Source organism: Physella acuta, unplaced genomic scaffold, assembly GCF_028476545.2.
Source record: "Physella acuta isolate Inbredline_101_S28 unplaced genomic scaffold, ASM2847654v3 ptg000105l, whole genome shotgun sequence".
Classification (NCBI taxonomy): domain Eukaryota; kingdom Metazoa; phylum Mollusca; class Gastropoda; family Physidae; genus Physella; species Physella acuta.
The window spans coordinates 1,329,274-1,341,955 of record NW_026731625.1 but is presented as its reverse complement, the minus strand read 5'-3'; the positions used below and the strand labels follow the sequence as shown (position 1 = coordinate 1,341,955).

The 12,682-nt window shown below is 38.1% G+C and overlaps 1 protein-coding gene across 6 annotated transcripts in view; it reads left to right on the top strand.

Annotated features, from left to right (window-relative positions):
• Window positions 1-12,682, top strand: part of LOC131931986 (coiled-coil domain-containing protein 186) — a 34,305-nt gene that overhangs the window by 18,718 nt on the left and 2,905 nt on the right. For 3 of the 6 annotated variants that reach the window (XM_059288839.1, XM_059288875.1, XM_059288883.1), the window contains exons 11-20: window positions 2,250-2,430; window positions 3,558-3,632; window positions 3,818-3,902; window positions 4,175-4,254; window positions 4,407-4,556; window positions 5,046-5,203; window positions 5,468-5,537; window positions 6,872-6,895; window positions 8,957-8,980; window positions 12,364-12,513. In XM_059288839.1, coding sequence (XP_059144822.1) covers window positions 2,250-2,430; window positions 3,558-3,632; window positions 3,818-3,902; window positions 4,175-4,254; window positions 4,407-4,556; window positions 5,046-5,203; window positions 5,468-5,537; window positions 6,872-6,895; window positions 8,957-8,980; window positions 12,364-12,513 — 997 coding nt within the window. The remainder of the gene's footprint in view (window positions 1-2,249; window positions 2,431-3,557; window positions 3,633-3,817; window positions 3,903-4,174; window positions 4,255-4,406; window positions 4,557-5,045; window positions 5,204-5,467; window positions 5,538-6,871; window positions 6,896-8,956; window positions 8,981-12,363; window positions 12,514-12,682) is intronic. The other 3 variants (XM_059288845.1, XM_059288854.1, XM_059288864.1) reach the window with 3 other exon arrangements.

Below are 12,682 nucleotides of genomic sequence, written 5' to 3'. Positions count from 1 at the left end.
CCTACTGTAACAACCTGACAAAGCTGTGATATTACCTACTGTAACAAAGTGACAAAGCTGTGACATGACCTACTGTAACAACCTGACAAAGCTGTGATATGACCTACTGTAACAAAGTGACAAAGCTGTGATATGACCTACTGTAACAAAGTGACAAAGCTGTGATATGACCTACTGTAACAACCTGACAAAGCTGTGATATGACCTACTGTAACAAAGTGACAAAGCTGTGATATGACCTACTGTAACAACCTGACAAAGCTGTGATATGACCTACTGTAACAACCTGACAAAGTTGTGATATGACCTACTGTAACAAACTGACAAAGCTGTGATATGACCTACTGTAACAAAGTGACAAAGCTGTAATATGACCTACTGTAACAAAGTGACAAAGCTGTGATATGACCTTCTGTAACAACCTGACAAAGCTGTGATATGACCTACTGTAACAACCTGACAAAGCTGAGTTATGACCTTCTGTAACAACCTGACAAAGCTGTGATATGACCTACTGTAACAACCTGACAAAGCTGTGATATGACCTACTGTAACAACCTGACAAAGCTGTGATATGACCTACTGTAACAACCTGACAAAGCTGTGATATGACCTACTGTAACAAAGTGACAAAGCTGTGATATGACCTACTGTAACAACCTGACAAAGCTGTGATATTACCTACTGTAACAAAGTGACAAAGCTGTGATATGACCTACTGTAACAACCTGACAAAGCTGTGATATGACCTACTGTAACAAAGTGACAAAGCTGTGATATGACCTACTGTAACAAAGTGACAAAGCTGTGATATGACCTACTGTAACAACCTGACAAAGCTGTGATATGACCTACTGTAACAAAGTGACAAAGCTGTGATATGACCTACTGTAACAACCTGACAAAGCTGTGATATGACCTACTGTAACAACCTGACAAAGCTGTGATATGACCTACTGTAACAACCTGACAAAGCTGTGATATGACCTACTGTAACAACCTGACAAAGCTGTGATATGACCTACTGTAACAAAGTGACAAAGCTGTGATATGACCTACTGTAACAACCTAACAAAGCTGTGATATGACCTACTGTAACAAAGTGACAAAGCTGTGATATGACCTACTGTAACAACCTAACAAAGCTGTGATATGACCTACTGTAACAACCTGACAAATCTGTGATATGACCTACTGTAACTACCTGACAAAGCTGTGATATGACCTACTGTAACAACTGACAAAGCTGTGATATGACCTACTGTAACAACCTTACAAATCTGTGATATGACCTACTGTAACTACCTGACAAAGCTGTGATATGACCTACTGTAACAACTGACAAAGCTGTGATATGACCTACTCTAACAACCTGACAAAGCTGTGATATGACCTACTGTAACAACCTGACAAAGCTGTGATATGACCTACTGTAACAACCTGACAAAGCTGTGATATGACCTACTGTAACAACCTGACAAAGCTGTGATATGACCTACTGTAACAACCTGACAAAGCTGTGATATGACCTACTGTAACAAAGTGACAAAGCTGTAATATGACCTACTGTAACAAAGTGACAAAGCTGTGATATGACCTACTGTAACTACCTGACAAAGCTGTGATATGACCTACTGTAACAACTGACAAAGCTGTGATATGACCTACTGTAACCACCTGACAAAGCTGTGATATGATCTACTGTAACCACCTGACAAAGCTGTGATATGACCTACTGTAACAACCTGACAAATCTGTGATATGACCTACTGTAACTACCTGACAAAGCTGTGATATGACCTACTGTAACAACCTGACAAAGCTGTGATATGACCTACTGTAACAAAGTGACAAAGCTGTGATATGACCTACTGTAACAAAGTGACAAAGCTGTGATATGACCTACTGTAACAAAGTGACAAAGTTGTGATATGACCTACTGTAACTACCTGACAAAGCTGTGATACGACCTACTGTAACAACCTCACAAAGCTGTGATATGACCTACTGTAAACATGTGACAAAGCTGTGATATGACCTACTGTAACAACCTGACAAAGCTGTGATATGACCTTCTGTAACAACCTGACAAAGCTGTGATATGACCTACTGTAACAACCTGACAAAGCTGTGATATGACCTACTGTGACAAAGCTGTGATATGACCTACTGTAACAAAGTGACAAAGCTGTGATATGACCTACTGTAACAAAGTGACAAAGCTGTGATATGACCTACTGTAACGCCAGGGCTCAGGAGATGATTATCAGCTTGGACCAGGATATGAGTGACCTGAAGGTGACCAACAAAGACCTACACAAGGACATGGAGTCCTGTAGAGAGAGGGAGTCTAAGCTCCTCACCCTGCAATCAGAACTCAGCAGAACTAATGCACTTCTTCGATCTGAAAACTCCAATTTTAGCAATAAGGTATCATATACAGTTTATTTATGTTTTATGTGAGATAATCTAGCCACATTCAGCACTATAAACTTGAACTCTCTAAATACATTAAGCATTATAATACTGACATTTTCTGGCCACATATTCAAAACTACTCTGGCTAGAGTAAAACAATAATTTAATGACATACTGTATTGACATCTTGGTAGATAACATTAGAACTTTATAGTGGTGAGAAAAGTTAATCAAAAAAATATACAATGTGACCTTGCCAGATCTTGTACCTAAATTTCCCATCCTGACTCTACCTATTTTTCTTGCATAACCTTACCTGCCTGATCTAACTTAACTGACCTTACCTGCCTGATCTAACTTAACTGATCTTACCTGCCTGATCTAACTTAACTGACCTTACCTGCCTGATCTAACTTAACTGACCTTACCTGCCTGATCTAACTTAACTGACCTTACCTGCCTGATCTAACTTAACTGACCTTACCTGCCTGATCTAACTTACCTGACCTAACCTGCCTGATCTAACTTAACTGACCTTACCTGCCTGATCTAACTTAACTGACCTTACCTGCCTGATCTAACTTAACTGATCTTACCTGCCTGATCTAACTTAACTGACCTTACCTGCCTGATCTAACTTAACTGACCTTACCTGCCTGATCTAACTTAACTGACCTTACCTGCCTGATCTAACTTAACTGACCTTACCTGCCTGATCTAACTTACCTGACCTAACCTGCCTGATCTAACTTAACTGACCTTACCTGCCTGATCTAACTTAACTGACCTTACCTGCCTGATCTAACTTAACTGACCTTACCTGCCTGATCTAACTTAACTGACCTTACCTGCCTGATCTAACTTAACTGACCTTACCTGCCTGATCTAACTTAACTGACCTTACCTGCCTGATCTAACTTAACTGACCTAACCTGCCTGATCTAACTTAACTGACCTTACCTGCCTGATTTAACTTAACTGACCTTACCCATCTTACTTAACCTGCCTGACCTTACCCATCTTACTTAACCTGTCTGATCTTATTAACTTTGGATCAGAAGATAACTGTCTATTACATTCAAATAAAAAAATGGTCTTTGCTTGTGCTCTGATTACAAAACTGTGTTTACCTTTGTCAGGTAACTTTACTGACCAGTGAAGTGGATAAACTGAATGCTGTTGTTGTGGAGCTGGAAAGCCATGTCAGAGAACTGGTAGGTAACCACATGTACAACAGAAATGTTTTTTTAAACAAGTTTAGAATTTTTGTTTTAAATATCTTCTTTATTAAACACATGGTAGTTCTCTAAAATAATTTGTTTTAAAACTATAAAAAATTTCTCTTTATGTTGTTTATTACATGACTAATGACTTTTTCTTGTTGTGTTAAACTTTATAGAGTGATAAATATGAAGAGGAAAAGACAAAAAGGAAAGAGGAAATAGAAAAATTGAGTGCCTCTCTTGCAGAAAGAAACCAAGAATGTTAGTATACTTTTATCTTAAACAATTTAAAAACAGAATGCCTGTTTAGGTTAAATATTTTTCAACTTAGTTTAAAAAATAACATGAAATTAAGTTTCTTAATTAGTAATTGATTGATTGTATCAAAATTAAATTGACTATTTTTTAAAACAATTTTCACAGTCTGACTTTTTTGTGCTGACCACCACAGCATTTTATAATTAGGACTGGACAATGACACACTGTTTAACATAAGTTATCAATGGCTTAAGTGTATGAAATATGTACTGCAGGTCAAGACTTGAAGCAGAAGTGGGAGGATGAGATTGACAGCAGTAAGACCCTCAAACGTCGACATGCCAATAATATTAAGGTACTGATTTATATGTGGAACATTTGCTTTATACTAAGTGTTTTAATTTACATACTAGCAAGATTAATCAAGATATTTGAAATAAAACTTGCTTCCTGTGGCTATCTTAGTTATACAAGTTGTCATTTAATTGTAAACTTTATTTTGTTCAGGACCTAACACGCCAACTACAGCAGGCCAAGAGAAAATTAGAAAGTTTTGAAGGTAAAGGAGATTCAGGAAGCATGGGATCACGCACCAACTCCAATGGTAGCCTCAACTCTATAGACAACAGTCAACATTCCACACATCATCCAGTCCAGGTAATAATGGTAGCCTCAACTCTATAGACAACATTCCACACATCATCCAGTCCAGGTAATAATGGTAGCCTCAACTCTATAGACAACATTCCACACATCATCCAGTCCAGGTAATAATGGTAGCCTCATCTCTATAGACAACATTCCACACATCATCCAGTCCAGGTAATAATGGTAGCCTCAACTCTATAGACAACAGTCAACATTCCACACATCATCCAGTCCAGGTAATAATGGTAGCCTCAACTCTATAGACAACAGTCAACATTCCACACATCATCCAGTCCAGGTAATAATGGTAGCCTCAACTCTATAGACAACATTCCACACATCATCCAGTCCAGGTAATAATGGTAGCCTCAACTCTATAGACAACATTCCACACATCATCCAGTCCAGGTAATAATGGTAGCCTCAACTCTATAGACAACATTCCACACAATTTAACCCATGATGTGACAGTTGTATAGAGCCCATGATTTTCCTCAGGAATTCCATGTAATAACAGAACAAGTAGAAGTGGATAAGCAGGTCCTGATTGAGAGAATTGTTCGCCTACAGAAGGCCCACGCTCGCAAGAATGAGAAGTTAGAGTTCCTGGGAGAACACATACAACAGCTGCTGGAAGAAATTAAAAAGAAAAACAAGTTGGTTTTCTGTTTTTAGTTATGGAATAATCCCAATGTTTTATACGTGAACAGAATAATTCAGGAATGTTTTACGTTAATACAATAATCCAGAAATATTTTATGTGGACACAATAATCGATATTAGTTATATGTTAATAGAATAATCCGTATTTGTTATGTGTTGATAGAATAATCCATATTTGTTATATGTTGATAGAATAATCCAGACGTCATGTTTGTTATACGTTTATAGAATAATCCATGTTTGTTGTATGTTGATAGAATTATCCAGACGTACGTGTTGAGAGAGGAAGCTGGAACCTTATCGTCTGAGGACATGGATGCTAACAAGGTATTTGTTGTTACACACACCACTAACCACACCACTAACCACACCACTAACCACACCACTTACCACACCACTTACCACACCACTTACCACACTAGTAACCACACCACTAATGACTACTAACCACACCACTTACCACACCACTAACCAGACTACTAACCACACTACTAACCACACCACTAATCGCTACTAACAACACTACTAACCACACCACTAACCACACCACTAACCACACTACCAACCACACCACTAACCACACTACCAACCACACCACTAACCACACCACTAATGCTACTAACCACACCACTAACCACACTACTAACCACACCACTAACCACACTACCAACCACACCACTAACCACTACTAACCACACTACTAATCACACCACTAACCACACCACTAACCACACTACTAACCACACCACTAACCACACTACTAACCACACCACTAATGGCTACTAACCACACTACTAACCACACCACTAACCACACTACCAACCACACTACCAACCACATCACTAACCACTACTAACCACACCACTAACCACACTTCTAACCACACCACTAATGGCTACTAACCACATCACTAACCACACCCCTAACCACACTACTAACCACACCACTAATCACACTACTAACCACACCACTAATGGCTACTAACCACACCCCTAACCACACTACTAACCACACCACTAACCACACCACTAATCGCTACTAACCACACTACTAACACAACTTGTTTGTTTATTGTTGAACCCAGTCTTGACTAACAATTTCTCTTGAATATGGGTAAAATAGAGCTTTCTTTATTTTTTACATCACAAAACATAAATTTGTGGTTTTGTTTGCTATCAAAACCCAAAAAACCCACATGCTACAACAGAGTGAGACTTACAGGCCTGTTCACTATTGTCATCTGTTAAGATATCCATGTACACGGGGAGGTAGATGTTTGTGAAATGGCAGAGGGGGTAGGGTGGGGGAGTTCATGTTGACCCCCCACGTTACATATATACTGACATAGTTTTTAAAGGACCAAACTGCATTTATTCTGAACATCAAATTTAATAATTTAACTAATGGTCCATGTTCAAACAGGTGATTAACGCCACAGTATTTAAACTCTTAGTGTCTATGCTATACACTAGCAATGAAGGGTCATGTTCTTACCACCAATGGCTGCACAGGACTTGAGAAATATGATTTGCTTTTGGATGATTGATATCTATTGTAATCATTAAACTAAAACAAGCAGTCACCCCAAATGTGTTATTGTCATAAATAAAGTTTTGAAAGCACCTAAGACATGCCATCTGTTGCCTGTTGTCATTCCACAGGAAAAACTCAATGCTATGTATAAGGTATTGTCTGGTATCAGGAACTCATTGTTTCTAGTGGGACTGAAAACTCTGGCACCCCCTGTTTTTTGTTACACCTCACCTGTTTCTTTACCTGGGCAAAATGAGATCAAGCTTGTTGCATGACTTTTGAGGGGCAGGTGTTTTATTTGAACCCCACCCACTTTTCTCTCACTTATGATTTTCTTTTCTTTTTTTTGTCATCTGTATTTGCTTGATAACTTTTTGATGAGCTTTTGAAACTAGCTGTAAAAATCAAAATGTTGGATAGATGAAATCTTTAGCTGTAAGCAGACAAGTCTCCCAATAGAGACATTTCAATCAGAATTAATACACCCACTTACAAATTAGAAAGACAAAATTCCCCATTAAAGTCTCAATTGGAAGAAGCTATTACTTCCCTTAGAAGACTACAAAATTAGAAATGATGTTTTTTACTACTCCTTGAAGAACACCGAAGTAAAAACTAATACTTCCCTTCCTTCATAGACCATTTGTGATGTTGGGGGTCGTCCATGAATGTCACACTTGCAGGAGGAAATTTTTGATGATGTGTAATGAGTGGTGGGGGGGGGGGGGGGGTAGATTGGGTGACATAACACTTTTGCATTTTAAAAGAGTATGTTAGAAACTGAATTTTAGCCGTTATTTCACGTTTTAGAAAACTATCTTAATAAATTTGAATATTTTAGAAAAAAATCAGTGTTTAAAATTTTTTTAAATGCAATTTATGGTGTTGTTGGCTGAGGTGTTACATCATTGTGGGGGGGGGGGGGGGTCTGGCTTTTTGTGACAATGTGTAATGGAAGCAACGGGGAGGGAAAAAATTGTCAAAAAAAAAAACCTGTCACATCATTTATGGATGACCCTTTGGAAAGGGATCTTACATTGTTTATGTCCTTTTAAGTTCAGAGATTTACTATTGTATATTTTTTTTATATTGCAAAAAAGGAATAAAAAATTAACTAGAAAACATTTAAAATATTAAAGGTTTAAACAATGATAATCTAAAAAAGATTTAAAATAATGCAGCCTAACACATTTGATGTGTTGACTAGAGATGGAGAAAAAATTGGTGATTTTAATCTTTGAGAACTTATTCTTTATCTTTCTAACTTATTTCATGCAACTCATTTAGAAACATTGAATTAACATAGTTATATTAAACTTAGTTTGTTCCATTTCCATATAGATAAAAAATATCGATAGTGTCCTATAGTATGTCAGTGATCATAAAATGTACTTGCTTAGTATATTATTCAAGCTTCATTATCAATTTTTTATTTAAATGCTTCTCTCTTGAAAATTGTGAAATTTATGTCTAATCATCCCTATTGATTGGCTGACATACTTAATGGACCAATTTATTGACCCCTACAGTAGATGGATCAAATAATTGGCTCACACATTAGATGGACCAATTCATTGACCTATTAATTAGATGGACCAATTCATTGACCTATACATTAGATGGACCAATTTATTGACCTATTAATTAGATGGACCAATTCAGTTACCTATACATTAGATGGACCAATTCATTGACCTATACATTAGATGGACCAATTCATTGACCCATACATTAGATGGACCAATTCATTGACCCATACATTAGATGGACCAATTCATTGACCTATACATTAGATGGACCAATTCATTGACCTATACATTAGATGGACCAATTCATTGACCCATACATTAGATGGACCAATTCATTGACTCATACATTAGATGGACCAATTCATTGACCTATACATTAGATGGACCAATTCATTGACCTATACATTAGATTGACCATTTCATTGACCTATACATTAGATGGACCAATTCATTGACCTATACATTAGATGGACCAATTCATTGGCCTATACATTAGATGGACCAATTCATTGACCTATACATTAGATGGACCAATTCATTGACCTATACATTTGACGGACCATGCATTCTGAAGCCGGTGAACAATCTGTCTTATTTCTTAGCGATTTCATTCATAGTATTGCACGTGTTGTGTTCGTGTTGTGTTCACTAATGCTTGGATTTTTCTCCATTGTTGGCTGCTAGGCGGAGGTTCAGAAGGAGATACAGGTAGGATGTTCGCATGCTTGCAAGTTCCTCCATTATTTGTTTGCTAGCTTTACTCTTGAAGACAGTTTTTTAGGGTGTTATCCTTTCTTGATGATGCTTTGTTAAGTTTTTCTGATAAGTCTTTCATGTATTTTGATGATGTGCCCATTCTTGATCTGATAAAGAAATCTGATTCTCTGTGTTTTGGATGACAGTTACACTGGTTTTATACTGGCTTGAATGTTTATTTGTTTGATTTCATGAGGGGATATGACATTTCAAATATCTGAATGTAAAACTGCTGTGCATGTTAGCCCATGGTACTAAGGAATTTTTGGAACCGTTTCTTTTCACTTTTTTCTTTTGGAACTTTATTTTGTATGTGTTTCTCATTAATTAAAATTGTGTGTGTGTTCATTTATTTTAATCTGATTCTGTAAAAGATGGCATTATCCATCCATTAAGTACCTAGACCCCCCCCCCCTTCAAAATTGTATGCAACAAACTTGGCAGCCATGTCATTATTGTGCTAGCAACCACCAACATTTTTTCAATGTTTGTTGTGTAAGGGCAACTTGTTTGTTTCTGATGGCAACTTGTTTCAGAAGGGAGCCCGACATTTTCATGAAAGACACTTGCCTGAAGGCCACTTTCCCAAATGTACACTTGCCCAAGTGCGACAGATGTCCAAATAGACACTTTCCCAAATATACACTTTCCCAAATGTGACAAATGTCAGAATGGACACTTGCCAGAATCGGACAAATTCCAGTTTGTCACTTTCCAGATGGACGTTTGCTGAATTTTACATTTTTATAATTAATACAATTCTAAGTCTAAGCGTAAAACCAGAATAAAATTTATATTATATATTACCAAGTAGACATTAGAAAAAATTGTATTTTCATTATAAAAAATGTAAAAAATTGTCTATAATGAAAGAAAAAAATACAATTTTTATCTAAGATTTTTTAAAATGAATCTCGATTAAGTAATTGATTTATCACATTGTCTTAACAAGGTGTGTTGAATGGAGATCAAACATCAGCAACTAGCTTAAGTTTTTAAATCCACCGCCTAGACCATGCCTCATTCTTTTGTGAAATGATCACCACAAAACAAAGGCTTAACAGGCTAAATCAACATGTGTTTGTTCAACTTCACCCTACATGTGACATAACCACCACAACACCTGGTCAAACAAAATGCTAAAACAGTATTTAAAAAAATGTAAAGGCATCACTGCCAACACAACCCTCACAAAGTTTTTTTTTTATTTTGACAAGAATTACTCATTTAAAAAAATTCTAGCTAAATTAAAAAAAAAAAATAAACAACTTTCTATTTGTTACATGTGTATTTGGGCAAGTGTCTTGCAGGCATTTGTCACAGTTGGGCAAGTGTCTTTCAAGCTTTTGTCATATTTTGACAAGTGTCTTTTGGGAACTTGTCGTAGACATGTTTCAGGGTAGATGGTTACTGTAACGATGCTAATCTGGTGTTGGGTGTTGTCAAAGGTTGCACCAAATTTTGTTTTGTTGTTCTTTCCATTAGGAAATTTGATCATTGTTACCTAACCCTAGTTGGTCCTTAAACCTAGTTGGTCCTTAAAGCTAGCTGGTCCTTAAACCTAGCTGGTCCTTAAACCTAGTTGGTCCTTAAACCTAGTTGGTCCTTAAACCTAGCTGGTCCTTAAACCTAGTTGGTCCTTAAACCTTGCTGGTCCTTAAACCTAGCTGGTCCTTAAACCTAGCTGGTCCTTAAACCTAGCTGGTCCTTAAACCTAGCTGGTCCTTAAACCTAGCTGGTCCTTAAACCTAACACTAGTTGGTCCTTAAACCTAGTTGGTCCTTAAACCTACCTGGTCCTTAAACCTAACCCTAGTTGGTCCTTAAACCTAACCCTAGTTGGTCCTTAAACCTAGTTGGTCCTTAAACCTAGCTGGTCCTTAAACCTAACACTAGTTGGTCCTTAAACCTAGTTGGTCCTTAAACCTAACCCTAGTTGGTCCTTAAACCTAACCCTAGTTGGTCCTTAAACCTAGTTGGTCCTTAAACCTAGCTGGTCCTTAAACCTAGTTGGTCCTTAAACTTAGCTGGTCCTTAAACCTAGTTGGTCCTTAAACCTAGCTGGTCCTTAAACCTACCTGGTCCTTAAACCTAGCTGGTCCTTAAACCTAGTTGGTCCTTAAACCTAGCTGGTCCTTAAACCTAGGTGGTCCTTAAACCTAGTTGGCCCTTAAACCTAGTTGGTCCTTAAACCTAGCTGGTCCTTAAACCTAGTTGGTCCTTAAACCTAGTTGGTCCTTAAACCTAGCTGGTCCTTAAACCTAGTTGGTCCTTAAACCTAGTTGGTCCTTAAACCTAGCTGGTCCTTAAACCTAACAGTTGGTCCTTAAACCTAGCTGGTCCTTAAACCTAGTTGGTCCTTAAACCTAGTTGGTCCTTAAACCTAACACTAGTTGGTCCTTAAACCTAGTTGGTCCTTAAATCTAGCTGGTCCTTAAACCTAGTTGGTCCTTAAACCTAGCTGGTCCTTAAACCTAGCTGGTCCTTAAACCCAGCCTGGTTCTTAAACCTAGTTGGTCCTTAAACCAAACCCTAGTTGGTCCTTAAACCTAGCTGGTCTTTAAACCTAGTTGGTCCTTAAAGCTAGTTGGTCCTTAAACCTAACACTAGTTGGTCCTTAAACCTAGCTGGTCCTTAAACCTAGCTGGTCCTTAAAACTTGCTGGTCCTTAAACCTAGTTGGTCCTTAAACCTAGTTGGTCCTTAAAGCTAGTTGGTCCTTAAACCTAACACTAGTTGGTCCTTAAACCTAGCTGGTCCTTAAACCTAGCTGGTCCTTAAACCTTGCTGGTCCTTAAACCTAGTTGGTCCTTAAACCTAGTTGGTCCTTAAACCTAGCTGGTCCTTAAACCTAACACTAGTTGGTCCTTAAACCTAGTTGGTCCTTAAACCTAGCTGGTCCTTAAACCTAACACTAGTTGGTCCTTAAACCTAGTTGGTCCTTAAACCTAGCTGGTCCTTAAACCTAACACTAGTTGGTCCTTAAACCTAGTTGGTCCTTAAACCTAGCTGGTCCTTAAACCTAGTTGGTCCTTAAACCTAGTTGGTCCTTAAACCTAGCTGGTCCTTAAACCTAGTTGGTCCTTAAACCCAGCCTGGTTCTTAAACCTAGTTGGTCCTTAAACCTAGTTGGTCCTTAAACCTAGCTGGTCCTTAAACCCAGCCTGGTTCTTAAACCTAGTTGGTCCTTAAACCTAGTTGGTCCTTAAACCTTGTTGGTCCTTAAACCTAGCTGGTCCTTAAACCTAGTTGGTCCTTAAAGCTAACCCTAACTGATCCTTAAACCTAACCCTAACTGGTCCTTAAAGCTAACCCTAACTCATCCTGTTTTTGCCAGAGCCTGCTGGCCCGTAAAGGTGGCATCATGGCCTCAGTGTACTCAGTCCACCAGCAGGATGGGACCATGACCCTTGACCTGTCACTGCAGATCAACAGGAAGCTTCAGGCCGTCTTAGAGGACACACTGCTCAAAAATATAACACTCAAGGTTAGTTTACTGTGGGGGTTTAGGCTGTCTTAGAGGACACACTGCTCAAAAATATAACACTCAAGGTTAGTTTACTGTAGAGGTTTAACATGCAAGGTTAGTTTACTGTGGGGGTTTAGGCCGTCTTAGAGGACACACTGCTCAAAAATATAACACTCTGGGTTAGTTT